At 40.6% G+C, this 27,105-nt stretch overlaps 1 protein-coding gene across 10 annotated transcripts in view; it reads right to left on the bottom strand.

Moving 5' to 3' along the window:
- LOC146331157 (band 4.1-like protein 1) overlaps positions 1-27,105 on the bottom strand; it is a 150,287-nt gene that overhangs the window by 38,203 nt on the left and 84,979 nt on the right. For all 10 annotated transcript variants that reach the window (XM_084727501.1, XM_084727490.1, XM_084727536.1 and 7 more), the window contains 9 exons: positions 26,519-26,686; positions 16,987-17,091; positions 11,168-11,210; positions 9,658-9,733; positions 9,069-9,287; positions 7,114-7,201; positions 6,828-6,980; positions 3,366-3,463; positions 1,887-2,062 (listed from right to left, as the gene is read on the bottom strand). In XM_084727501.1, the coding sequence (XP_084583627.1) occupies positions 1,887-2,062; positions 3,366-3,463; positions 6,828-6,980; positions 7,114-7,201; positions 9,069-9,287; positions 9,658-9,733; positions 11,168-11,210; positions 16,987-17,091; positions 26,519-26,686 (1,126 nt within the window). The remainder of the gene's footprint in view (positions 1-1,886; positions 2,063-3,365; positions 3,464-6,827; positions 6,981-7,113; positions 7,202-9,068; positions 9,288-9,657; positions 9,734-11,167; positions 11,211-16,986; positions 17,092-26,518; positions 26,687-27,105) is intronic.

Raw genomic sequence — 27,105 nt, 5'->3', positions numbered from 1 at the left:
ATTGGCAGAAATATATAAATCACTTACACCTGGCTTAATATAAGACCACAAACTGTTCACAATCAGTGAATGGATATATAGTAATAGTACTTCAGATTTTGGATTCCTTACAATATGCCTGGACCTGCCCCAATATGGATCCTCAGGTACTAGTACTGTGGACTGCATATTGTTCCCAATAGTCTAAAAGACATCCCATTGGATGGAAAGCCCACTTATCCAACAGCCTGCTTTGAAAATACGCACTCTTCCTGCAGTTGCTAAACCTAACCCTAACCTAAGTCATTTAATGTCTTGAGTGACGGGGCACGCACCGAGGTAAAACTTGCATGATTTTATTCCGATATCGGAAATTTTTCAAGTAAAATGACTTAAAATATTGTTTGGTGTAAGGGCAGAAAGATAACCTATTAAGGGCAAAGCCCCAATTGATTCAGCACCATGGACAGGGCTGGCAGTCACTGAACAAACAACTGCAGGGATGGTGTGTACTTCCGGAGCAATGGGCCTTCAGAGCAATGGGTGTTTATCAATAATGTGCTTTCAGTCCTTTGTAAAATAGACCACTGGGGCTTTGGAATAATGGGCCTTTGGAACAATGGGCAGTCCTCTGTACTACTGCCTAAGAATCGGTATCAGGGAAGATCCAGGCACTTTGTAAGCGATTGTGTCACCTAAAATACAGCAGCTCAAATGCAGGTACTTTTTTATTGTACTCTATTTAGTCCTTTCACATTATCATGGTGGAGATGTTTGCGTGTCCCTATGAACCTGGGAGCTGTGTTGTCTGGAGCCTAGTGCTCCAGGGTCCAGACTAAGAATGGTTCAAATACCCTGTGATAGAGTGAGGAAGGAGCAGAGTGACCCTGCCCGGAGTGCCCCCGTCTGGAGCCAGGCCTGGAAGGGTTGCCCAACAGCGAGTGCCTGGTGGCCGGGTACGCCATGGAGCCCACAGAACGAACAAGCAACGTGGAAAATGATCCTCCATCCCATGGGTCCACCATCGGGAGGAACTGCTGGGGTTGGGTGTGCTACCTATTGGGTGGCAGTGAAGGGAGGGGGTATAGTAGCCGGGTCCCCTGCTGGAACTGTTACCTCTGTGACCCGATTTCGGATAAGCGGTTGAAGATGGATAGATGGATGGACTCTATTTAGCTTTGTTTCCCACCTCAGCCTCATAATGAGTAATAAGCAATAAGTGAGTTTAATCAGCATTTCATATCTTCTGCTGCTATGTAAATGTATCAGATCACACTCACATCAGAAGATAACTAATATGAAAGGACTCTGATCAGGACTGGGGCCAAAAAAATACTTGGGTCATCCCTAATAACTACTCTCATTAAATTATTATTATAATTATTTGTGAAAGCTTTCTCATTCTCATTCAAGATTTAGATGAGAAGATTGATAACACTCTCATATCAGAAGCTTCTACAGCAATAAATACTGAAGACAGTTGTAAACAGCCAGACTGTCACTGGACAAATATAAAAGCTAAAGTGTAAAACACCAAGTTTATGTGTGGGACTGTTTCCAGACCAGGAACAGTGACTTCCTGCTGTAACGTGTTGTTTTTTCACTCTGGGCTTTGTATGGATTAAACAAATTACATGTAATACACAAATTAGTTGAGGGTTGGAGACTGACTTTTAATCTTTGGACAGAGCCAAGCTAAATATTTTTTCCTGCTTCAGGGTTTTTTGCACAACTAAGCTAGCTATGTCCTGGCTACAACTAACTCATGGCAAGAAAAGTGAAAAAGAGTATTTCCAAAAATGTCCAACAAGTCCTTTAAATGTCCATCTCAAAACTGCAAATTTGGAACTGAATATAAGCTAGAAAATACAGTCTTTAGACCTTTGGAGAACTACTGATGCACTCACCTCCATCCAAGCTCCTGGACAGCAGATACCTCTTGCTGGTGGAACGCTCAAAATGCGGGGCGGGACGGTCTATTAAAGCGCTGGCCTGTCTGGTTTGAGCCTGTGTCCTTCCACTGTATCGAAACTTTGAACCCATCACCAGGAAGCCCTTAGGAGGAGGCTCTGGAGACACCAGCCTAGGAAAACAAAAACAGTGATCAGTGAACATTCTTCACCACTTACTGTACCACATAACAAACAGTAGCTAGGTAAAGACAGTAGGGTAAATGCTTGAATCTTTGACCAACTGCTTTTTGGTGAATGGTGTGATCAAGATGTCCTCTGAGATTTGGAGCAGCCATGTTCATCAGGTAGAGAAGTGCTGCTTAAAGGGATAGTTCTGCTTATTTGATGTCATATGAGGTACTTATACAACAGTGTATTACCTACAGTAGATAATGATCAGCATGCCCCCAGTTAGGAGAAGCAGAGAGGCGAACCAGCACAGAAGCTAAGTAATGCACCGCTGTGGACAGGCTCAGCAATAAAAGATATGCTAGCCATCTAAAAAATCAAGTGTAGACTATATTTAGAATATTTTCAATACTTATGTTTGCCATCAGACAGCCTTTTCTGATGGAAAAGCACTGTTATACAAGCCACATATCAGTCACTCCAAAGCAACCAAACTCCACTGGTGAAATCAGTCACTTTACCTCGCAGAACGCTGGAGTTGCTGGGTTTACCACTGCCTCAATCTGTTAGTCTTTTGTGTTATTGTGTGATTTTTGGTTAATCTAAACTAACCTTTCATGGAGGCTAAAACACCAGAGTCACACAATGACACAAACTAACAGATCGAGGGAGCGGTGGACCAGAAACTCATGTGTTCTGAGAGATTAAATGACTGATTGTGCCTATGGAGTCTGGTGGCTTTGGGGAAAGTGATATTTGGCTCACGTAATAGCATTTTCCTGTCAGAAAAGGCTGAAATGGCTGAGTGAAAATATTCTAAATATAGCACATACTTAAACTGATATTGATTTTTTTTAGGCTGCTAAAATACCTTTTGTTGTTGACCCTGTCCACAGAAGTACACTGCTTAGTTTCTGCTTACATCTACTGTAGGTAATAAACTAAATACTGAATACTAAAGGTGAGTCTTTTAACATAGTATAAAGATCTGCTAGTGTCAGAGCCTTTTGTATGCTAGCTACATAGCGAACTCCATCTTTCCGGTCCTTGTATGTGTGAATTGTTTTCTCACACTGCCTGCACTCTCCTGTGAAGGTGAATCAGTATTCATCACAGGATCAGCAGTAGAGCCAGAGTGGCCATGAAAATAAGAGCTGTAGAGAGGCTACTGTATGTTTGAAAAGCACTGTGTAATGAATGGAGTGCGGCTGCACCTGATGAAACTGCATACAATGAAACATTTTGTTTGTCTTGATAAGACATTGAAAAGGAAACTTCCAACCTCGACACCAGATCGATTCTTACCGGAAGAAGGTGTGATGCTCAATGCAGACCTTCCACAGCTTCTTGGCAGCTCTGTGGTTGGGAAGCTTGAAGCCGATTGTACTTTCGAACTGCTCGTACTGGAGAGGAGAGACGAGAGGAATGTGAAGAAAGGTGTAGGGGACACAGCACCAGGTCAGTTTACTTTGTTTTGCTAAGGATCAACTCAGTAGACTCTTAGAAATAAAATCAAGGTATCTTTGTGCCATAATATAAAAAGATTATGGGTAGAACCTCCTGGGTGGGTTTTAGATAAAATTCTTGGAGTATAAAAGGGTTCTTTGTAAAATTACCTGAGTGAGTTCTAGGTGAAACCCTTCGAATATTAAAGTGTTCTCAGTAGAACCCTCTAGGTGGGTTCAAAATAAAACCAAGGGAATATAAAATGGTACTTGGTAGAACCTCCTGGGTGGGTTTTAGCTAAAACTATTGGCATATAAAAATGTTCTTAATAGAATTGTCTGGGTGGGTTTTAGATAGAACCCTTGGAATATCAAAGAGTTCCTAGTAGAACACCCTAAGTCGGTTTTACATAAAATTCTTGGAATATCAAAGGGCTTTTTGTAGAACACCTAGGTACGTTCAAGATAAAACCCTTGGAATATAAAAGGGTTTTTGGTAGAACCTCCTGGGTGGGTTTTAGATAAACCATAGAAGGGATCTCTGTAGAACCTCTTATATGGGGTTAGAGGAGGAACGTTTTACTATATGTTATGTTTCGGTAGAACTCTCTGAAAGTGTAAAAGGTTCTCCCAGGAATCAAATAGGGTTCTTCCATAGGGACAAGCCAAAGAACCCTTTCTATTTCTAGTTAGCACCTTTATTTCCAAGAGTGTACGTGTCGATGGACTAAAATTGAGGGTAACTTAATAGATTCATAAAAACTTCAATAGATTTACTACATCTCATTCTGGCATGTACACTGAACCCAATCAATACAGCAGTCTTTACTTTGTGCTAACATAAACACTACCTCTCCATAAACAAACACATTTAGAATATGGATTTTGCTGACTGAACAGAACGGAACAGATCAAGGCAGAGCAAGTATAATATCCAATGTTCAGACACCGGGAGCAAAAAGGGAGGAAAACTATTTCATGGCTCTATATTTACACTCTTTATCCCTCTATTCTGGCTGTGGCTGCAGCTGCAGCAGCTCTGTTAAAGGGGCTCTTTATTTGGCTCAACCACAGGCTCACTGTGTGGCTCTGTCACTTGACTGGGTCTGGCCCAGACAGCCTGTCACACTGAGGCTCAGCATGGAGGATAAGCTGCAGCGCCGCACAGCACAATGAGGAGGGCCAGGATAGAGACCCTGACCATGCTGAGGAGCAAAACTGAAGGTATAAAGCGAAGGATTTTACAGCCATCTGCTCAGCACAACCGACCACACATTCGCTTGTGCGAAGGCTTTCTACAGTAACAGCTGTGACAGAACATCAGCTTTTACTGTACTCATAATCTGAGGCCATGGCCTAAAGGTTTGACATTTTGGGAAATAGGGTTATTCGCTTTCTTGCAGAAAATTAGATGAAAGGATCAATAACATTCTCATGTCTGTATGCTAAATATAGCTACAGCCAGGAGATGGTTAGCTTAGCTTTGCATGAAAGTTGTAAGAGGGAAACAGCTAGCCTGAAAGAATCAGCCTAATACCACAAATTAAGCAAAGAAGTTCTAATGTTTTAATCAGATAACTTAAGTCTATTTTCAGTCTTTAAGCTAAGCTAGGCTAACTAGCTGCTGGCTGAAGCTTCATACTTAATAGACAGACATGACAGTGGTATAAATCTTCTGAACTAACTCTTCATGAGAAAGCAGAAACACATATTTCTGAAAAAATAAAACTATTCTTCTAAAGGTCAAAGCAATCTGGTAATTTAATATAAGATTTTAAGATTTTGATAAAGCTGTGGAACATGAGGGATGACTTTAAAAAAAAAAAACTAAAACAACTGAGGCCCAAATATCCTGAGTTTAAAGGCTGTGTTTCCACCGAGCAACCCAGTTCATTTCAGTTCAGTTTGTTACACATTAGAACAGTTATTTATTTATTTATTTGTTCTTCTTTAAATTAACTTGATTCTTTGAATTTTAAAAGTCATAACAATGTATTTCAAAACTGAGTAATTATTTTAGTTTATTGAGTAAGCTAAGTGAAGTGAAAGTGAATAATGGTAAATATTTGAATACTTTTAATTAAAACTATTTCCTATCTATTTTTCTATTTTCCTATCACCAAAAAATTTTTTAAGCTTCTAAAACTCAAAGATTAAAGTTTATATAAAGGAGAAAAGTTAGATTATCTGAACTAAAGATTTCAGGTCATCAAAACTTTTTTGGGGCTATTTCAAAATTCAAAAAACTCAAAACTCAATTGCTGTAAGTTGCCCTGAAAGTTTGAGTTGCCTCAACTTCTTCTTCTTCTTCTTCTTTTTTTTTTTTTTTTTTACAGTGTACAGGGTTAGTAGTATAAAGTCTTTGATTTATATTTACATATATAAATGTACACTATATATCATATTGTGTTTGTTAATAAAAGCTGTAGCTTCTCAAGAACAAGAAAAGTCTTGTCTGTTGTTTACCAAGTGCTGGAAAGTGAAAGCGGTTAGCCTGAAGCCCAGGTCACAACCCTGCCTACATTTCAGATACTATCTGCGCTGAAAACACAAACCACAAGTGGGGTTCAGGTTCATGTATGTACAGGTTTTTCGTAGATTTCAAGAGCACTATACAGAAAGTGTTTGGTGGAAATGTGGCTTTAGTTCACTGTATGGGTTAAACTCCAAAAACACTGGAGCACCTACATTTCCCATAATGCAAATCCAATGGAATCTCTTGGTAATAATCTGTGCCTTTTGAACACTCAGTCCTTTCAAGCTCCACACCCACAGTTTTGTAATGTAATCTGTTATAAACCTACAGTCCTCAAGACCACATAACCTAGATACTATGACATCATCAGGGTAGACTTCTTAGACTTTACATAGCTCCACAAATGCTAAAGAAGACATTACACATTATTTTCTGTTGAGTAGCACTAGTAAAATCTAGTTTCCCTTTCAAGGGCAGATCCCTGATTATTTTGGTGGGGTTGTTTTTGTTTTTTTTTAGGACTTTGTCATTATGTAGCGTCCCAGTAGTGTTTCTTATTTATTCAAATTCGAACAATTACATTTTGGTCAAAGTCTGTAGCTTATAGCATCAAAATGCTATTTTTCCAAGCCCTTCTATAAAAATGTTTTCCCATGTGACCTGATGTAGGTTTCTTCATGATTATGTTGCTACATATAAATCCCCTAGGCTGAGAGAGGGGAGGGGAGGGGAGGGACATCAGCACTCGAATCTTTGTCACTGCTTTTTGCAAACAGCTGAGTGGGAGTTTCGGGAAAAGAAAGCAGATGGAGTCATCTTTGAATTAGCCTCAACCATATTGCATACTTCTCCAGGTCGTATCTTGATGTAGAAGTTGCTCCTCTTATAGGAGATCTTGAGGATCTTTGGCCAGGCGAAGCGATTGATCCTCAGCCTATCGCGGTAAATCAGCAGGCCGTTGGCGCACACACCCAACATTATGTCAATCCCTTCAGAATCCTGCAGGGAACAAGGGACAGCGAAGAGGCAGAAATGATTAAAGAGCAACACTGTGTGCATTCTTGAAACCCACTTTCACGCTAATTAAAGTCTGCAATAAAACTTTGGCACTAAAACTTTGGAAACAGCCAACCTTAGCGTGATGGAGGTCCACACCGTACATGGACAGTTTCTTCGCATTCTCCAAGAAGTTAATTTCAGCCTCTGCTGGAGTCATCCCCCTGTGGGCAGAAGAACGGTAATATCTGTAACCAACAACAACAGGCCTTCTTAAATAATAAACCCATAATCTTGCACAGTGGGGGAAGAATTATCTTAGTAATATCCTTGATATCTTTGACGAAATTCCTCCCATGCATCCCCCCCAAGCATTACATTTGGGCATATGCCAAGCAGTAATGCCAAATCAAAGCCTGGCGAGGACCTTCTAAGTGAGAATGTGTTCTCGCACTGGCAAAGACTGGCTCTGTGTACATCTCAATGACAGATGGTGCAGTTAATGTGGCGGCATCTATCAGCCATATGCATGATGAAGTGTTCTAACATGATGACATCAGCCGATCATTTGCCAGCAAGTGTGATCCCGGAAATGCTGAATGTTCCAACGTTTTATGTTAGAAGAGTAAAGTATCCCCAGCATTATGAAACTGCTGGATGCTAACTTGCATATTATTGCGTAATAAGTGTAATTAGCATTAATTAGCATATTCACCTATATGGACAATATTTCAGTGATGGTTCTGACATTTTCAAAATTCAAAACCAGCTGTTTAAACAGGAAGTGTCCATATTCCAACTTCCGGTGGGCCGATTATCAGCCAATTTAGACGTTCTAGAAGACACTGAATTGATTGGATTGCACAAATAATATACTGAAATAACTTCAACTTGGTTCTAAATTGTAGGATGTTTATGAACACAATTATCTAAATGATGCTGATGATTTATTTCACAGCCCATTACACTCTGAGGTGACTCACAGTGGGGTATTGGAGGTAACAAAGGCAAGTAAAATTTCAAGCTAGAGTAATATGACTGTGGCTAAATAATATCCCCAACAGAGAAAATAGTTCAAGAAAAAAAAAAGTAATGAGGAGAACACCTGAGTCCTGGAATAGGTTTTAAAACACATATACCCCAAATTATCTAAGCAGAAAACATCATGCACACTAGTTACAGTTGTATACTATATGCTCATGATCAACCTTATCCTGGCTTTGTAAACGGTTTGCTTGGCTTCAGGAATAGGAAAGTTTTAACTTCAAAGTGCGTTGCACAAAACTTTTAAGCTGTCTTAAAATTAGAAAAGATTAGATGTTAACCTTCACTTTAAAACTCAGTTTAGTCTCTCTCTAAACCTGGATTAAATTTTATTCTGTTGCACCCAAACCTAAAACTCTAATTTAAAATGTGGTCCAGTATTAACTTTAAACTTACACCTGAGAAGAAAGTTGAGGGACAAACTCAACCCAACTCTTTCTTTTACTCCAGCTGATACTTTGTCCAACAAGTTTTTCTCAAAGAGTGAGAGATTAGAGCGTATCTGCTGAGCCATCATCAGTGGACAAACTACCTTTTAGCTAGCTAGCAAACAATATAACATTCAATTAGACTAACTTTTTAGCTAGCAAGCAATAAATATAATGTTTAGTTACTCTCATGTTTAAGATAACTAGCAAACAATGTACCATTCTAATAATGTTTAAGCTAGCTAGCAAAAATCTAGTATTTTTTCTTTTTTTTTTTACTTTTCAGCTAGCAAGCAAACAACTTTTCCAAAGTTAACAGTTTTCTCTCCTCCTTTATACTTACTAGGATCAGCACTTGAATTTATTTTTTATTTATTTTCATTTGGATAAGCACTTCCATACTGATTAAACTCTATTTAATTTTGGTTTACAATACTAAACCTGGATATATTAAACTCAGATCAGTTTTTAATTGTGTGACAGAGCTCTGCTTAATTTTAAATCTGGATTTATTCATTTTAAACCTGGTTTTGCTAAACTAGATTAAATTAATCTTTGTTGATGCAGAGTGATTTCTGGATAGGTGAAAATCTGACTCAAACAGGGGTGCATGCAGTACTTGTAGTTTCGATGGAGCTCCATCACCCTCTCCTCCAGTTCACGGGTCTGATTGGGGGCAAAGCGGAAATCGCTGACGTAGTCGGAGCCGTGGTCGTCGTGGTCGTAGTCCCCCAGTTCGGCTTGAACGGTGTAGGAGCCCAGCAGGGCGTGAGTGACGAATGAGCACGGCAGGCGACCTGACAGCATGTCATCCCTCAGCTGCAGACACAGGTAGTATCTGTCAGAGGAGACAAAAGGGGAGGAGAGGAGGAGGTTGGCAGTCAAACAAGCCTGAGCCAAGGCAAGCTCCAACAAGTACTCAGCGTAGTTAATCCATGGCAGTTAGTAGCATTCCAGGTCTAATCCTTGAAAAGGAGAGGGGGATTTGGGTTGCTTTGACACCGGGGCAAATATGCCATGTAAATTGTTACAATTCTTTTATATAAACAGACATCTTCAGGAAAATAAAAAGAAGGCAAATCACCTGCAGACCTGACATGTGTAAGCAATTTCTCCTGTGATTAACTCTGAGGAACATCTGACAGCACACCTAGAGGAGTTGAAACTGTTGTTACCGTAAGAGTGCATGTGGTACAGCTGTAATCTACCTGGTAATATCCTCAGTGAGCTGGGAGGGGTCTGGAGGGTAGAACTTGACAGCGAAGGCAAAGTGCCACGGAGAGTCTGAAGAGAAAGGTTAAAGAGAAGAGAAAGATTAAAGAGGCGGTTCACCCCAAAATCAAACATACAGATTTTTCCTCTAAACTGTGGTGCTATTTTGGCGTGAGTTGCCAAATTTTGGAGAGGTCAACTAGATGGCACTCAGCTTGTGGTGCTCAAAGTGCAAAAAAAAAAACTACATCTGAAAACTCAACAGTAATGTCTCTTTCCAGTAATCATGACTGGGTTACTCAAGACAATTCACAGACCTTGTGGGAGCAGTTTCATTTAGGAACTATTTTCTTTCTACCAAACTACATCCACCTAGCATGTCCTCGGTGCAGAAGGAAGCGTGCATGTACTCATGGACGAAAGGTTAAACTCTGTTGCCTTCCTTATCATGATTCTTTTGTTGGATTCCTGAATCAATTTTTTGATTGCAGAATCTATTTTGAACACATACAATTAACCAGCAGATAGTCTGTTAGCTCGGTGCTAATACTGTATACAATGGGAATACCCATTGATGCGCTGATGCAAATTAGCATCATTATCATGATAATATTATCTTAACACTAAGATCCATTTTACTTCATATTTAATATAAAGTGATGTGTGCTCATTCTTTCAGACATATTTCCTCTGATCTGTAGAAATGAACCAACAGCTGCTGAATTAACTGATACACACTGATAACTAGTCATAGCTGCACTGACCATCTAAAGCAACCTCAAAGGGTCAAAACTCAACTTCTATTCATTTTAGCCCAACATCTTATTTTTTATGATAATTATATTCTTATGGGTCTAGCTTGATGAGCAGGTACAGTTAAAAATAGCAGTTTAATTCAAAAAGTATCTTATTTACTACTTATATATACTGGAAAGCAATGATGTTGTTGAAATAAAACTCAAAGACTGACTGACATGTGATGCACATTGCTTTTGGAAATATCAGTAATGGCATACAGTCTCTAGAAGTGTATGATTCAACTTTTTCACATGGTCTAGTGTTAAAAAAAACAGCAAACAAAAGTTGCACTAGTTAAGAATCGCAGTACACCAAATCTGCACACAAGTACCAAATCAAGGGATAAGTATATATAAATGCCCTAGATGCCCTGTCACAAGCAAGAGCCTCTCATCCATGAGTAGATGCACACTTCCCTCTCTGTGGTGACAAGCAAGTACTGTTGATTTTTTTGCACTTCAAGCACCACAAACTGAGTGCCATCTAGTTCTATTACATTTGAGATAAGGCAGACACTCTACAGCTGTTATTTCCAAAGCTCTGCTACCATGTTTGTCCAAAAAAGTTGTACAAAATTGTAATTAGAAATCTCACAGATTAAAAATAAACTTTGCCATCAGTCAATTTGCCAACAAATCTAAATGTGCAGCGTTAACTAATAATATATTAAAACATTTATCATCTCAGCCACTTGGAGAAGACACTCACTGCGCATCTGCTTCTTGATCTCTTTGGAGGGGTCCAACCAGTTCTGAAAGACAGAAGGCACAATTCACACAGGGCAGACTGGCAACATGGCTAATGCACACCCCGGTGTCACATTTTGCTCTAATTGCCGTCACTGTTCCTAATGAAAGCCTTTCCATATGGTTAAATAAAGAAAGCGAGCCCTCCCCTGCTGAGCCGCTCAAATGCGCAGAGAGCAGATTTAATTCAAGCATCTGTTTCTTCATTGTGCTGCAAAATCACTGCCAGCCACTAACCTATCTGATCTCATCCCATCCCACCATGTAGTGAAAGGCTTTGCCTATAGGAGGCATCTTTTCTGATTTGGGTGCTGGAGCGTCTCATCAGTGGTGCAGTGCACACAGTTGTAGCAGAAGCTGTAAATCATAGTGTTCTGAGGCACGGCAACACACAGACAACAATGAAGCGAGTAATAAAATATCTCCCTCAAGTATTCTTTCCCTGTTGAGACTGGTTTTTAACAGTAAAATAATTGACTACTTTTTGCTGAATTTGTTGGGATCTCCTATTATATATTTATCCTCTTATTCTAGCATTGTTTCCCTTATGGCCTTGTGTCTGTTTTATAGTCAACAGTAGTAGTTAGTCATTATAGTGATAAGTTGATTTCCTAAAAACTTTAAACCCTTTCAGTGACAGTAAAGTGGAAACAGAACATTCCTCATCATTAGCCTATTACTTATTAATTAATCCTTAGATTTGATATATTCCATAGATAAACTGCCCTGCCTGCATTCTCAAATTAATTTATTGGTTGACAGTTTATGTTGCGCATGCCATTCATTTGTGACTGGATCTTATGTGAAAAGGTCAACAAAGCAGCACCAACCTTGTTGTGAGACCCACACTTTACTGCCATGTTTCTACAGTAGCACATGGCTACCATAGGTTCTCCTACACACTTGGAAGGGGCGGGTGAGGCAAGGTGTTTGCAGTCTACAAGCTCACCGCTAGATCAAACTAAATCCTACACACAAGTGCTTTAAGAACAGAAAAGATAAAATAAAAAGAGAAATGGCATTGAGACAAATTACTTTAAAAAATGGCTGTATGTAAGGGAGTTACATTTTTTTAAAGAATGTATTAAACACCACTATTAACCCCCACCCCCCACCAATGAGATATCTCATCTGTTGCTGTTTTCATTGCAAGGTGGTAGGGAACACTCTGACGCGTCATCTGAAAAATAAATTGACACAGAAGAAGGGAACTGCTGGAATGAGCAGCAGAAGATGAAGATGATGTTATATAGCATGAAAACATCAGCTCTCAGCTACAGATCCGCAGATCAGAAAGCATCATGACCCGACCACAGAGCCTAGGCACAGAGCAGGGATTCTCAAGAACTTCGAACTGCTTGAGAAAACTGACTGGTCTCCTGACACGTTTTTTTTTCTCTGAGTACCTTCAGAGTAGGTAAAGCTGTGCAAGGAATCCCTACATTGGATCATACTTAACTTGTTTTGTTGGGCTGCAATGGTTAATGTATTTGTACTGAATTTGTTTGTTTTCAGGGCAGTAAACACTCAATTCTAAACTATACTGTAGCCTATATGCTCTATAACATCACAAGTGACAAAAAAGCAATGTGTAGTCATGGAACAAAGAGACAATTATGGAGACACACAGCAGTATTCCTATATTCCTATAATATTTCAGTGATCATTCAGTCATGTCTGCACTGCTGGAAATACACGCATTCGCTGTAACTCTGGAGTGGAGCAGGTAATGTGACAGAGGAAATTAACCTTCACTGGCTGCACTGCACTCAGCCGCTGCATTTACATAATGCGAGGTAAAGTTCAAACTGTTCAAACCATGGTGTATTCGGAAAAATAGTCATTATTAAAATGGCTGGTGGTCTGGGGCAGGGTCGAGCTCCCACTGAGTCATCTCCCCTGTTAAAATGACAAATGCAAACAACTTGGTGGAACTAAATGAAAAGTCAGGAGATCACCAAAGTCATTAGGATTCACTGCATGCCTGTACCAAAATTTCTGCCAATCCATCTTGTAGATGCTGAGATATTACCCAGAACAAGTGACCATTTTGAACTGCTAATAGCACTGAAAGGAAAGGTCAGGGGGTCACCAAAGTTGATTTATGACTTTAGCTAACATTGTTAACGTCATTCCTTCAGTTGTTTCTACTTTGTCATATATTAGGCCAGAAATATTCAATACTGTTATCTCTGGGCTGATTGACATGCACTTGGTGTTGCAGCTGTGGACGTTATTGATGACTCTTACTTGTGCTGTCAATGTTGTTTTGCATTTTATGCTGAGTATTTTTGTATTGCTGAATCTGTAACAGCCTAGGTTATGCCCTTTTGATGCACTATCATACAATTGTTTAAATTATCTACTTCAACAACATACTAACCAAAAGACATTACCTAAAATTGCATATACTGAAGACAGCTTAAAAAATTTTCTTCATCCAAGCCCTTATGTCCCCAACATTTTTCAACACAAAGTGACACCCTTGTCAGGACCAAACCGGACCAACCCATTTACTGACATCATCATCCAGTGATCAACCAGTTGCAACCAGTTATTGCAACATATATACACTCATGCATCCACACGTGCATACATTCACACATGCACACAACTGCTTGGCCTCCATGGCTAAAGTATAAGGAGTGGAAGTAAATCACACCAATGGTTTGCCAAAGGTTCAGAGTTATAACAGGGGATGTGGCTAAAGTAGAGGGTGAGGCGCACCGTCACCATTGAAAAATTAACTCTGCTTTGTCCAACAATGACTCCCACAAGTGCCTAAAACAGACAGTTAATGAGTTATGAAAGGGGTGGGGCTCACTGGCACCAATGAAACTGAAACTCTTTGCCAAGACCAATGATGCCTCCCATAAGAGTCTACAACAAGCTATTCATGAGTTTTGAATGGGCCAAGGCTAAAGTGTAGGGGGCGGCGCATCTGGGGGGGGGGGGCCTCCCACAAGTGTGTGCGACAAACAGTTCATGAGTTTGGCCACGATGCATTGGCCACTCCCACTACATCTCCCCCTTTTTGGTAGTTGTCATGAACAGTTAATCTGGCGCACTTTGGTTCTGAGTCTGTGAATGTATTTAGAAGTAATGCACCTTTTTGTGATATGCCATTTCCGCTGCAACATCCAATTTAAGCCTATTGTTGAGGGAGGAGCAATTGCACTTGGTGCTCCCATGTTTGAAAAAATGCTGTTAAAGTGCCCTCTTGGATGCACTCCCAGTGGCCAAAACATGAAAAAGTGCCCTCTAGGGTGCCCCTCCAGTGGACAAAATGTGAAGAAGTGCTCTCTAAAGTGCCCTTCCCACTTACAGAGCTGCTGGCTGCAACTAACAAATCAGTGAGACTAAACACATTCTGTAAAATAGTATAATCAGACAAGGTAGTCTGCTCGCAGTAATGGCAGTTAATGTAATTTGTTAGTTCACTGATACTTGCGCTCACACTCACAGCTGCATACAGCGTAGCTCTGTGCTGCCTGTGGTGCTGAGAGCTGACAGTGATCTCCACTAACCTGAATACCACACAGCAGCTGCTTATTAATGCCGACAGTCTTTTTGGCAGCTGGTATCACATCAGTCAGAGTGGAATCAGGAGCATGAAAGGTTGATACAGCACGGTGCAATCCTGTGGCCATGTTGGGAAAACTGCAAACATCTCTGGCAATTTGTGCACCTTCACATACACACCCACACGCATGTACACAGGCACAAACACACATACTGCTTCAGTGTTTAATCAGGCTGCTAAAGACTTTAATGAGCCGCAGGCATTTATCGTCCCCCTGAATCTATCTTATATCAGCCAAGGCCAAAGAGCACTCAATTAGTACGGCGTTCTCTGCTGCTTTGCTTTTCTCCACAAAAAAGTAGGAAGAAGAACTTTTAATCATTAGCTGTTCGAGGCTTCGCTCCTGCTTTTGCAACCTTAGTTCATAAAGCAATCACACAGAATAAATGTTCTCCCGAAGGGTGAAGATTAAATCCTCGTTCTCCCAGCTGAGATGGAGAAAGGGCATCTGAAATGACATTTCAATTCTCAGGCTTATTTGGTCTACCAATCAGCAATGACCTCAGACAGTAGGCTCAAGCTGCGCTCTGATAAGCCTGTCTTTGATGAGCCTGTCATATTGATCTAAGCCATAGCCTCACCTACGCTCGGGGAGAGGAAGATATTCGAACTTCAAGCCTGTTTACGTCTCAAACACCACAGTCAACCTGTCTGTAGGGGACGAGATCATGCCCGATCTGAAGCCTCAGCCATCAGACGCACAGCAAGTCGCAACATGTGAGCGGACAAAGCGTGCGCAAGCTGATGATGGTGACAGAGGCTATGCTCCAGATGTTAAAAGGGATTTAGGCTTGTCATCTTTCCTATCTTCAAAAAGCAGCAGGTCCCTCTGCAGCCTGTTGCAATCACACACTCGCCCTTAGGGAGACTCACATCAATCAGAACCAAAAACCCACATCAGACAAAGAGCTCTCATGTAGGCCGACAGCTAGGACCCATCAGTTCACTGTCACTTACTTGGTTATAATGATAATAAGCCTGGTGTGCGCCCTTACAAGTCAACAAAGATCACAGGGAAACATATTCAGACCTTCCACTTGTCAGAATGATCTGTGAACAGATTGAAGTTTAATGTATGTACACATTTAACAGAAGCAGAACTAATTAAACCTCAGAGGACAGAGCCAAGGAACGGAAGATCCACAGTATTTCTAACAAAATCAAGTCAGAAAAATTGGAATTTATGTGCTCAACTTTTGAGAGATCTCCCTAATATTTCATGCAGAGCTAACGTTTCACATGGGACAGCTTCTTCGGTAGCAAGTAGTTTAAATGAGTCATCATGACTTTGCGACTGTTGAGGATTTCTTTGAAGGTCTCCTTAGGTCTACCAATTTTCACCATTTTGGTTGTTCCCAGCTGCAAGCAGAAAGCTGTTTTCAATGAAAATCCACTGCCCAGCACCAGAGAGCTCCCAGACAAAGTTAACAACTACCTAGAGAACACAGCAGAACAAGGGCCTCGTAGGAGATGGTGGAACTTTCACGTAAAAACAAAGTGAATGCTGGACTTAGATTCAGGATGTGGCCAGAAACACAACTCAAAATACGGAGGTAAGTAACTAGTAACTTCAATAACTTCAGTATACCAAAGATTTCACACGTTTGCTTAAAACAGGGAAAAATATTTTGGTCATACTGATATCTTAGCTAGTTGGATTGTTAGAATAAAGTTAGACCAGTGATTCACAAAGTGTGGGAAGTGGGCCTTGAGAGGTCATGAAAAAGTGATAAATAAAGCGTTTTTAAGTTTCATTGTGAGTTTGACATTACCATAAAAATGTATGATTAGTTTTAAAAATGCAATTATTATAAAAGAAAGACCAAAAAAGTCACTGAGGTCATTTTGAACTAACTTTTGTTCTTAGCTGTTCAAATTTTCCTGATAAACTTAACCAGAGAGCATCCAGAGCAGCTGTGCCTCTGAGAAATATTTGTAGAACTTAATTGCACTGCAAAGAGTTGATGAGGCATTTTTTCATCTGTCCTTCAACTGTACATGTTTTTCGACTGCCTCTTGTCCAGACCCAGACACAGCCTGGCAATTTCCATTTTCCATTCATCTTTGAATGATGGATAACGCACCCCTGAGAGAGCCGACCCAGCCAGCAAGTGAGAGGAATACAGATTCTAACTGTGAGTAACATGTTTATGTACTGAGGCATCCCGCGAGGTTACTGCGGCGCACAAATCACTGACCTTCTGGGTGTCTGTGTCGGCAAAGGTCAGACCAAAGTAGTCCTTCTCCAGCAAGTTGAGATGCTCGCACACCATGTCCATCAGGGTCTGTCCTTTAGAGTGTTTCTGCAAAGACAAACACGGATGACACAGCAGTGGTAAAAAGGTCAACAACAATGCAAAAGGAAGCAGAATAAAGATTCTCTACTACATTTCCAAAACACCATATGTACATAAGAGTCTGCTACTGGTATAGCTCAGTTTTATTGGGAAGAAACTTGGATAACCAATATCAGACCCCATTAGACAGCTGTGCTTGTAAAGATTGCTTTCCTGTTCTGTGGTCCTGCACACAAATAACACAGCTCAGCCATTTGGTGCTGTGTCACAGTCGGTGTGCAGCAAACACTTGACAGTGAAAATGGACTGTGAATTGCTGGGGAAGATTGGCCTTTGTGCTGTAAGCAGAGATTTCATCCGCTATTGACAGAGTTCAAGGTGAGCATTTCAGCAACAGTTCTTTTCACATTCGAGGGACAAGTTCATGTTTTCACTTTGAAGGGAGAGTTTCAATCTGGATTTTTTTTTTACTAGGCAATATCAGGATACACAGAAAACCTTCTTGCTCGCAGTACTGAAGCAGCCTCAGGCCAGATTTGGCAGAGATCAGAAAAGCCTTGGTGTATAACCTGTATGCAGTAAGTGTACCAAAACTGAGATAATTCAACTGTCCTGGACTTCTATGGGAGACAATAAAGACTCTTTAAACTTAAAATTACGTAGTTACTGCCTGAGAAAGAACTTTGAAGTAACTCTATCATTATTGATAAAACAAGCCATCGAAAGTAATATTTTACAATGTTTGTTTTTGAGACCAAGAGTCTACAACCATGCTGGCAACTCTGTCAAGCTGTACTTTGCATCTTAGCATCTTAGCATGCTGATATTAACATGCTAAGATGCTCAAAGTGACAGTGATGTCTGGCTAGAACTTTTAGTCTCAGGATCTACCTTCAGTGAAGTAAAAAGTTCCTTCAGCCAATCCAGTCTAAAGACAGGTGACTGTACAGCAACCATGGCACCATATTAAAAGCGATGGACAGGTATCATTATTTGTGTGACACACCAACAATTCCAGCTGGATTTATTGTCAGCGTAATCCCTGGTCGTTGTCATCGGTCCATCTGTCGTATGCTTTTGTCTGTGACTCCGTGTGGTGTCAAAGCACAATGAAAAAAAAAAGGTTAGATTGTTAATAATGGTGGCTGAAATGAAATGCTGCAGGTACTCGAATAATTGGCAATGTTCAGAAATGCAAGCCACACCCGCAAAGTTCTCAAACCTCTACTGAACAAAGTTATACCTTTGGAAAGTATTACCCCCAACCCCCACCCGAGCATGGACTTTTGAGGGGGTGGGGGTAAAATAATGTCCTGAACTTAATTTAGACCCTGGTCCCTACAGTGGAAAGAGTTCATCCAAAGCTTCCTAGCCCCTAAAGAAAGTTCCAGTAGTGGAAACGTGTCTTAGCATTAGCATACTAACATTTACTTGTTAATAATAAACACAATGACCACTGATGTAAAAGTTGTTATTTTTGCAGGTATTTGTCCATAAACAAAAGTATTGGACCAACTGAAATTTTGAAGTGAGTCACGGGAATACTGAAGTCTCTGAAATTCATCCATTGGGGACTTTGGAAATCTGAGCTCATTAAATTTCCTCCTGTTTGATGTAGATGTATTTTACTAGATAAATAAAATCTTGACTTACTGGTGGCACTACAGGAAAAGTCAGGGGAACAAAGTCATTGAGATTCACCCTCCGGGTATCATGAATATTTGTATATTTGGATGACGAGATATTTCAGTCTGGACCGGAGTGGTGACCCAGCGATGCATATTTCTACAAGTAAGTAAGTGAGATAATTTTACGTTTAGATTTAAATTGTAGTCTGCCTTGTTTTGGCATGGATTGGATTATCTAGTGATTGTCACATGGCATTGATAGTTATACAAAGAAGAAAACTGTAGACTTTAGTTGTTGTGGTGGCTCAGAGGTTAGCACGTCTCCCAACTTGAGGGTCAAACTTGGCTGACCAGACTCTGTACCTGCCTGTGCTGAGTCCTGGTATCTGCAATCAGGAATAACCGAAATCATATTTTAAGACAATCAGTTCCCTTGTACTGAATATTGATTGATTTGTAATTGAATTAGCATGGATGTGGGGGCGGGTGGCTGGGGAACTGTAACTTTCTCCATAATTACCTATTCTGAAATGTCAGCCAATCTCACAGCACATCTGCTGCTGACAATAACCTGTATTTTTGTTCAATTTGTCAGACACTGTAGAGATTATTTAATAATGATTTTATCTGCAGCACAACAGCTTCCTAATGACTGCTGGTGAAGTCAGTATTTATGAGCTTTGATCAAATTTCACACTACTTGTAAGTGTGACAACAGAAACAAAGAAATATTCCAATGAGAACAACAAGCAGAGTCGCTTGTGCTGATTAACAGTGATCGTTGTCACCACGTGCAGGCTGCACCAGAAACATTCAGCTTTGAAGACAGGAGTCTGCCTCTGTGTCTGTGTGTCCTTTGCTTATCTCTAGAGCCGTTCATCCGATCTACTTCACACTGGGCAAGTGTCTCGGTGAGGACCAAAGGTTGAGCAGTGTTGAATTTGGTGCAATTTGGACACGCAACGTGCATGAACAAAACTTGGAATAAAGAGGTGAACAGCAGTCCGTGCAAAAGTGGGTTTCAGGGCTCTGCAGACTGAATCAAGCTTTGGATCTTTACAGGCCACAAAGAAATCTCTTTCCTCTCCATATGTATGCATGTACTGTCTTTTGCATATCATAACAGAGGGGCAGCACTAAACTGCTCCAAAAGTTGCCAAGTTACATACATTAATCAACTGTAATGGAACACAATCAAATGTTAAAGTTTCAACATGTTGAGAATATTATGCAGCAGGCGGTCTCTTTCTCTCTCTCTCTGCTACAGCTGTGAGTCTGAATCACACTTTTCTCATCAAAAAGAAAACAACTGGAAAAAGATGCCTCTCACTGCAAAAACGGCACTCTGTCTGATCAGGTCATACGATCTAAATATTATATTTCCTCACTTAAAGAAAAAGTGGTGGAACATCTTTCTGGCATACTCTAGAAGCACTACATTTTTGCTCAAGAACTGTTCATATCGTTGACGTCGCACTCCGCGGATGCACTGCTGAGGAGACCAGTGTCGAGCGTGAAGCCAGTCAGATGAGTGGTTCTCAACAACCCTGCAAGCAGCGCTTCTGGGGCTGGGGGTGGGGTGGGGGGGCAAGCAATCACCCCGCTCTGCATGGGCAAGGCCCCTTAAAATGCTTCAAGCAGCAATACCAGGAACCGAGCAATCAGCCTGTTCCGAACAGGCACATGCTTTTAACAGCCACGCCCCGAACGGACACTGCACTACTCTGCTGTGAATGCACTATGGAGAGCTGATTTTCAAACGTATTTTCTGTTACAACTTAGTTTCTTAATACTGCGAGGAATAAAACCATCAGCAATGATTTCTTCAATTGTCAGTTGTCAGTGTGATTGCCAATAGGCACATGAGCAATTGCCATGACTTTTTTTAAAGAAATCACACCAAGTGAAAATCACTTACTGCACTGGCAGCCAGATTTGCTCGCTCCAAGAAAAAGAATGTTCACATGAAAACTGTTTTCACTTAAATTTCACAGAGCAAATACAACATCATCAATTTGTGCATCAGAAATCAGAAATACTTTGTTGACACGCCGGGAGAAACTGGGTCACAAGAAAGCAGAAAATAAGGAATCTGCCAAAATATGTGAATTATACTGAAATATATAACAAAATAATAATAAAACAATAATAATATAACAGAAATAAACAGCAATATAAGAGGTATGTAAAACATGCATTATTCTACCGCTAAATATAAGAATAATCCATATAAAAAAAGAAAAGAAAATAGAAAAATAACAAAACACAAAAGAAATACAGTGTAAATAACACTGCCAAGAAATAGAATCTATAAATATGAATAAGAAAATTGGTTGAAATACACCATATAAATGCAGTGTTAATGCCAGAGTACATGGGCTCATGCCACTGTTAAATATAGAGCAAAGAGGAAGCATGTTAATGTGTGGACCTAACACTGAGCCACACATCTGCAGTATTACTCTCACACACACATATGGTGCCTCCTCCCCTGGGGCCTACTTTGTGAGGTGACAGGGAGATGGAGCAAGCAGTTGCCAGGGAAACAGATGCAGTATTATCCTTCTGCTGTCTTGTTTCTTAATATCTCAAGGCTAGGACTTGAAAAAGAGTTTCTCCTTTGCCTCATTATGGGTGAAAGGATGGTGGAGCAACACTTGGCAAGTGCTTAAGCTCCCATTATGTCAGTCAGCGGGTCCCCTACAGCAACACCGTCGATGTAAAGCAAGAGTCTGTATGACACAAGCAGCAGCAAGAAGAATTAAATAAACAAATCAGCATGTCGAGTCCTAATAATCCATGACTGAATCGATCCAGTCTATATGCTCCCTGCTCTGGAGCAATTAAACGTCCAACTGTACAATAATGATCTCAATGTTGCCACCTGAATGGACACCTAATAGTAAATCTTGGCAGTGTAAAAAGACAACAAACGAGCATGAAACACTCAGTTCCACCCAAAATAGTCCTGTTCTACACACAGGCTTGACGCACGGTCAAGCAGATTACACTGCAGCGATCAGAGGCGGAGACCGGGTAAGAGAAGTAGGGCGCAGTACCTCCTGTCATGCCCAAGGACCACGGGGAGGCTCAGTCGTGCATCCATGACAAGACACTTAATTAACCCATGAATACAGCACCTCCTCCAGGGAGCACGCTCCTAAAGCGTGGCCTGCCTTCTCGCGGCGCTGTTATTACCGACTCCTGGAAGCATGAGGGGGATGCGGATACGGAATGCGTCAAGTTCCACCCTGGCGATTAGAGACAGGAAGTGCGAGACTGAGCCTTGTCGGTGACCTGGGGGTCCCAGGCTCTCCCCAAAACTAGAATTGCCAAAAAAACACAACAGGTTTCTTTGTGCATCTTTCACTGGCGATGATCAGCAGGGCTGCGAGGACTGGGTGAATATTCAGGAAGAGCTCTTAAGACACAAAAGCTTTCATAACCATAATGTGAACTATTGTTGTGGTGTGGAAAAGGCCCAGAGGTATTTTCTGAATGTTTTCATAGTACTGAGAGAGCGGTTGGTGCAAGCATAGCATTCCTGATATTCTTACCTCACACACACTCGCACATAAAAAGCGCCCTCCCCCCATAACGTCACAGCGCACACACCGAGTTTCACGCACTTGTGCATAAGTATCCTAAGGGGTGGCTCATAATAACATTGCTCTTCTATTTTCTCCTTGGCTGCACCTGGCTCACAACCATGTAATAACTATAGATTTCCTAACAGCCTGTTAGCGGCAGTGCCAAAGGCTTTTATTGGACAAAGACGACATCCTGTGACCCTCTGCATCTAATGAAGATTATTTTATATTAGTGCCAATCCAAAACATATACTTATACCAAAACAATACTTTTTGAAACCTTAGTCTAGGGAATATAAATACAAACTTTTCATTTGACAAAGTACACAAATAGCTCTACTGATTATGCACATGAAGATCAATTGCTGTGAAAACAGCAAGGAGTGTAATGACTTCTGTGCCTCGGGAGGAGCTTTCTGAAATCTGAGAAAATAAACCTGGTGTCATCATGTTATCTCAGATTTGGATTAAGACTTTTTTTCAGCAGAAAGTTTGTGTTAAGAATTTGGGAGGTAGATAATGAAAGATGAGTCATTTACCTTGGAGGGTCAAACAAAAGACAGCACTGAGTTGCACTAAAGGAGAAATCAGTAATATATTTAATATAATAAATTTCCTTGACTGGAATAACTGTTCTGTATGCCCGTTTCACATACATCAGAGTTTAAATTAATGCCGAATATTTGCTGAATGAGTTAGTGTCTGTTTATGAGTCTTAAGAAATCATTAATAACCTTGAAGAAGGTGTAGCTGTTTATAACTGTTAAAGTGAGCAAAATGTTTAAGGAGTTTGGCAGGCAGTGAGACAGGCAGCCACTTAAGTCATCATCCAGAGTGTGTATTTTCAGAGCAGTGAGCTTTTGTGTTCAAGATAACCGGCTTAACTTTACATTAACAGGCAACTGACAAGCTGATCAACTTACAGTGGAGGACTCATCAACACTTGTTATAGTCAATTTACAAGGTTGCAAGCTTCTTGCGGAACCGCGCAGAGACAGGCAGCCTGTCTGTCTCTGCTACGTCTGGGGAAGAAACCTATTTAATAAACTGATAATGCTCCTTTAACATAATGTGTAGGATTCAGTGTTTTTGGAACTTGAGCCATGCTAGAGAATAAGATGTGACATTTCAGTCTCTGCTGCTCACATCTTGACCATTCATATTCTAATCAGTCTCCTCTGAGTCCCCGTCTTAATGTAAGCATTGTCATAAATAATTTCTGTGCAGTGACTTCCTGGAGTCTCCACTGGTTGCATGGCAACCTCACATTGATGGCAAGACTCCAGGAAGTCAAACTATTCCTTTAAAACAAGCCATGTCTGTTTTAAAAGCCGCCCACTGTACTACTAGCACTATAAACTGATTTGGCGAAAATGAAGCATGTCATATAGAGTATGCAAACAGCAGCAAAATCTGCAGCACACCAAACATGTTGTAGCAGATGTCATACTGATTTGTAAAAAATCTCCAGTGTGCCTCAGACCAGTCTACATCACCAACTGTATCCCACAATGCAAAGGAATGATCACAACAATGATTTTCGTGTGCTATTTCATCATTTGAGAATTTGGAAGTGGTGAAATCAGCTGAGTAGATTTAGAATACTGACTTCACAAAAACTGATGCAAATCAAAAATGTGCCCCAACATGTTGAGCCTGGAGAAGTTCCACAAGCTCCTGCAGGGGTAACCAGCCAGCCAATCACACTCACAGAGCTCTATTGTCCCACAGCCTCACAGACCACTGCAGCCAACACAGCGGACAACTTCAGCAGCAATGATTTCATTGAAATTATGCATCTATCACCTAGGGGGAAATGTTGACCAAATAACATCAGCTAAACCAGCATGAGCATTAACGCATTAGCACAAACAAAATTACCATCAGTCAGTAAGTTTTATGAAAAGGCACCAAGCTTGATTGAAGCAAGCATAGCAAGGGTAACATTATGTTTCCAAAGCAACAGAAATACTAAGAGACTTCATGTTTGCTCTAACACACATTACATTTGCAGTGAAATAACGCGATGGTGAATCTGGCTCCTTCCAGTTGGCTCATAGGTGTTACCATCTCATTCATTCATTTATTCATCTTTGGGAAAGTCATGATAATCACATTTATAACTTTTTCTTTTTTTTAAGAGCGTAATGAGATGCTACACGTTAGCCGTGGTTTGTCATTAGCCATGCTATTGTCTCCGCTTTCCAAAACTGGAAACCAGTGATCTGACAATTTAGCACAAATCAACAGCAGAGTAACCCTAACCTCCTAACCTAGAGAACCGCTGAGACACACATCTTGGTAGGTAACGCATATGGACAGAATACTGGCTAACCCTGGCCTAGTATACTGCCAAATAAATAGATTAACAGTTTTAGCAGTTTCATACTGTACAATAGTACATATTTCATACTGTGTTCATCAGTAGTCTGTAGTAGGGGTGTGCCATATTGTATTGTTTACAATATATTGATATAATTTTTTATATGTGAAAAAAAAATCACCACAATAATGCAACTATTCCCACTTGTAGACATTATGACATCATACCGTTATGCACAGCAACAAGCACGGCTGAAAGTGAAAGTAACATTTTTAAAGGCTCAGTGGCATAGGAGTCAGTTCTGAAAAAGGGGACTGGCTTCAGTAGTTTGGAAGTGGTTTGGTTACAAAAGATGAGACACACAATAAACCACAGTAATATCTAAAAAGCACAAGAGGACTGTAACCGCAAAAGAGGGCAACAACAAAAACAACAACAACAAACTAATTTCACCACCTCAAGCAGAAGCACACAGTTGAGTTCTAGGGGAGTCAGAAACTCCAAACTCAACAGCTATTGTGAGTTTGAAACCAAAAATATTTTTCAATATTTTGTCCTGTTGTCAAGAATATCGTTACTGCAGAATACTGTGAATTATCTTGATATTGTTTTACGACCGTATTGCCCACACCTAGTATGTAGTAAGCAGCCAAATACAGCTTATGTTTACCTTTTGCTGACATATAGCATCTTGTGATTGTGCACAAGTATCATGATGTTGTTACTGTATACTGTGAAACCACGAGGGAGGAGACTGGATGAGTGTGTCCAACTCTGATACCAGAAGCCGCTGTTCACATAAATGTTGGATTATACTAACCTTCTAAATATAACCAAGTAGTCTTGTTGCCTAAATATAAAATAATATATAAAATAATATATTAACCATAAGGGCAGCAGAAAACAGTCACATGAATCACATTGGTCACTTGAAATTTTTTTTGCAAAGCACTTTCAAACACTGTTTTCCTGCCAACAGAATCTGCTAATATGGGTCATTTTGGAAAGTGGTGGCTTGAACTTGAGGAAATAAAGTATTGAGGTTACACTCTTCACATGAACATGCACAATACATCTTCACTCCCGGCCCACGTCACGTCAGACAAAAGTCTTGCCGAAGAAATGCAGAGGAAGGGTACTGAGCTGTGACACAGACGGGCTGCCATCAACTGGCCCAGACAGAAACCTGATTTAGCTCTGTCATCTCAGGTACCTACAGGGGCAGCGGTGCCAGACAGACGCACCATGTCCTAGATTTGGGTGTCTAAAAACATTGTCAGCGACTGGGATCGAAAGTTGAGCCTAAATAAGAAAAAGCTTAAAATACTGCTGCATCTCCACAGTCAAGATAATTGGATATAAATTCCTTCAACCACAATACTGGAAAAGATATTTTAGCAGGAAAGATAGACCTGATCTGCTGCTGCTAGTCTTAGAAGCATAAAAGTGCATTTATTTAAGGCTATAGAATTACATCTATCTCTTTCCTCCTCTCTTATGCATGCTGTCACTTTCCTTTCCTAGCAAGTGGGAAAATCTCCCTTTTCACACTGCTTGAGTAATGACAACACATATCTTTTGTGGAATGAAGACTTTCATTCGGCACTATTTGTGTGCACTTTTTTGTGTGCCGCTGTGTGTATTACAGAAATGTGTAACATTGCTTTGGCTTCGCTCCCCTGGTGCGCTCTCAGCGTGGCACCCTCTCTTTCATTCTCTTTGCCTGTTTTATCCTCCCTCTGCAGCACTGTACAACACACACAAGTGCCTGCAGAGGAAAAAAAATAACAACAAAGGAAGTACAGATAGTTGCTTTTCAGGGGTTCGTTCAAAGTGTGTTGAGGCTAATTCCAGAAAACGTGCGGCGACAAATCGATTTTCATCATGCGTACCTCAATTTCTCCTTCGAACTCGGTGGAGTCCAGCAGGGTCACTTTGAAGGGGGTGGTTTTAAGTCGCTTGGAGCCTTTCTGTGGGGATTTGAGGTTTTTGTTCGGGGACGTCTTCTCAGACATGTCGTCTGTTTCTCTGTGCTCGTCAAGATGCTTGGAGTTCTGTTCCTTTACACATAAATATAGAGAAAGGCAGTCAAATGACACAGTTATAGTTCAGCCATGATACCTCAGTGAATATCTGAAATGGTTAAAATACTTTGAAGTACTCTGTATCAGGACAGTGCCTTAAGATTAAGCTCTTTGATTGCACTGGCCTGAGAGAAAATCAATGGTGTAGAGTCAGTATTGTGGCTTTATGGATTTTATGCACTCTGCTAATTCAGATACAGAAAAACATACAGTATAATGTAGATCTACTGGAAAGCGCACTGACTCACAGTTGTGCAGACTAAGCACTGAATTATAGCATAAAACAGAAGTGAAATATAATCACATTAATGATCTGAGGTAATACACATATATCATATAGTCTTCAGACTCTTTGGAACAAAGACTTAAAGACTCTGCTTCAGACCAGGCAAAAC

This window comes from Lutjanus erythropterus, chromosome 2 (assembly GCF_056507025.1).
Source record: "Lutjanus erythropterus isolate fLutEry1 chromosome 2, fLutEry1.hap2, whole genome shotgun sequence".
NCBI lineage: Eukaryota > Metazoa > Chordata > Actinopteri > Lutjaniformes > Lutjanidae > Lutjanus > Lutjanus erythropterus.
Note: the sequence above shows the minus strand (reverse complement) of the source record. Positions and strands in the feature narration are given on the sequence as shown.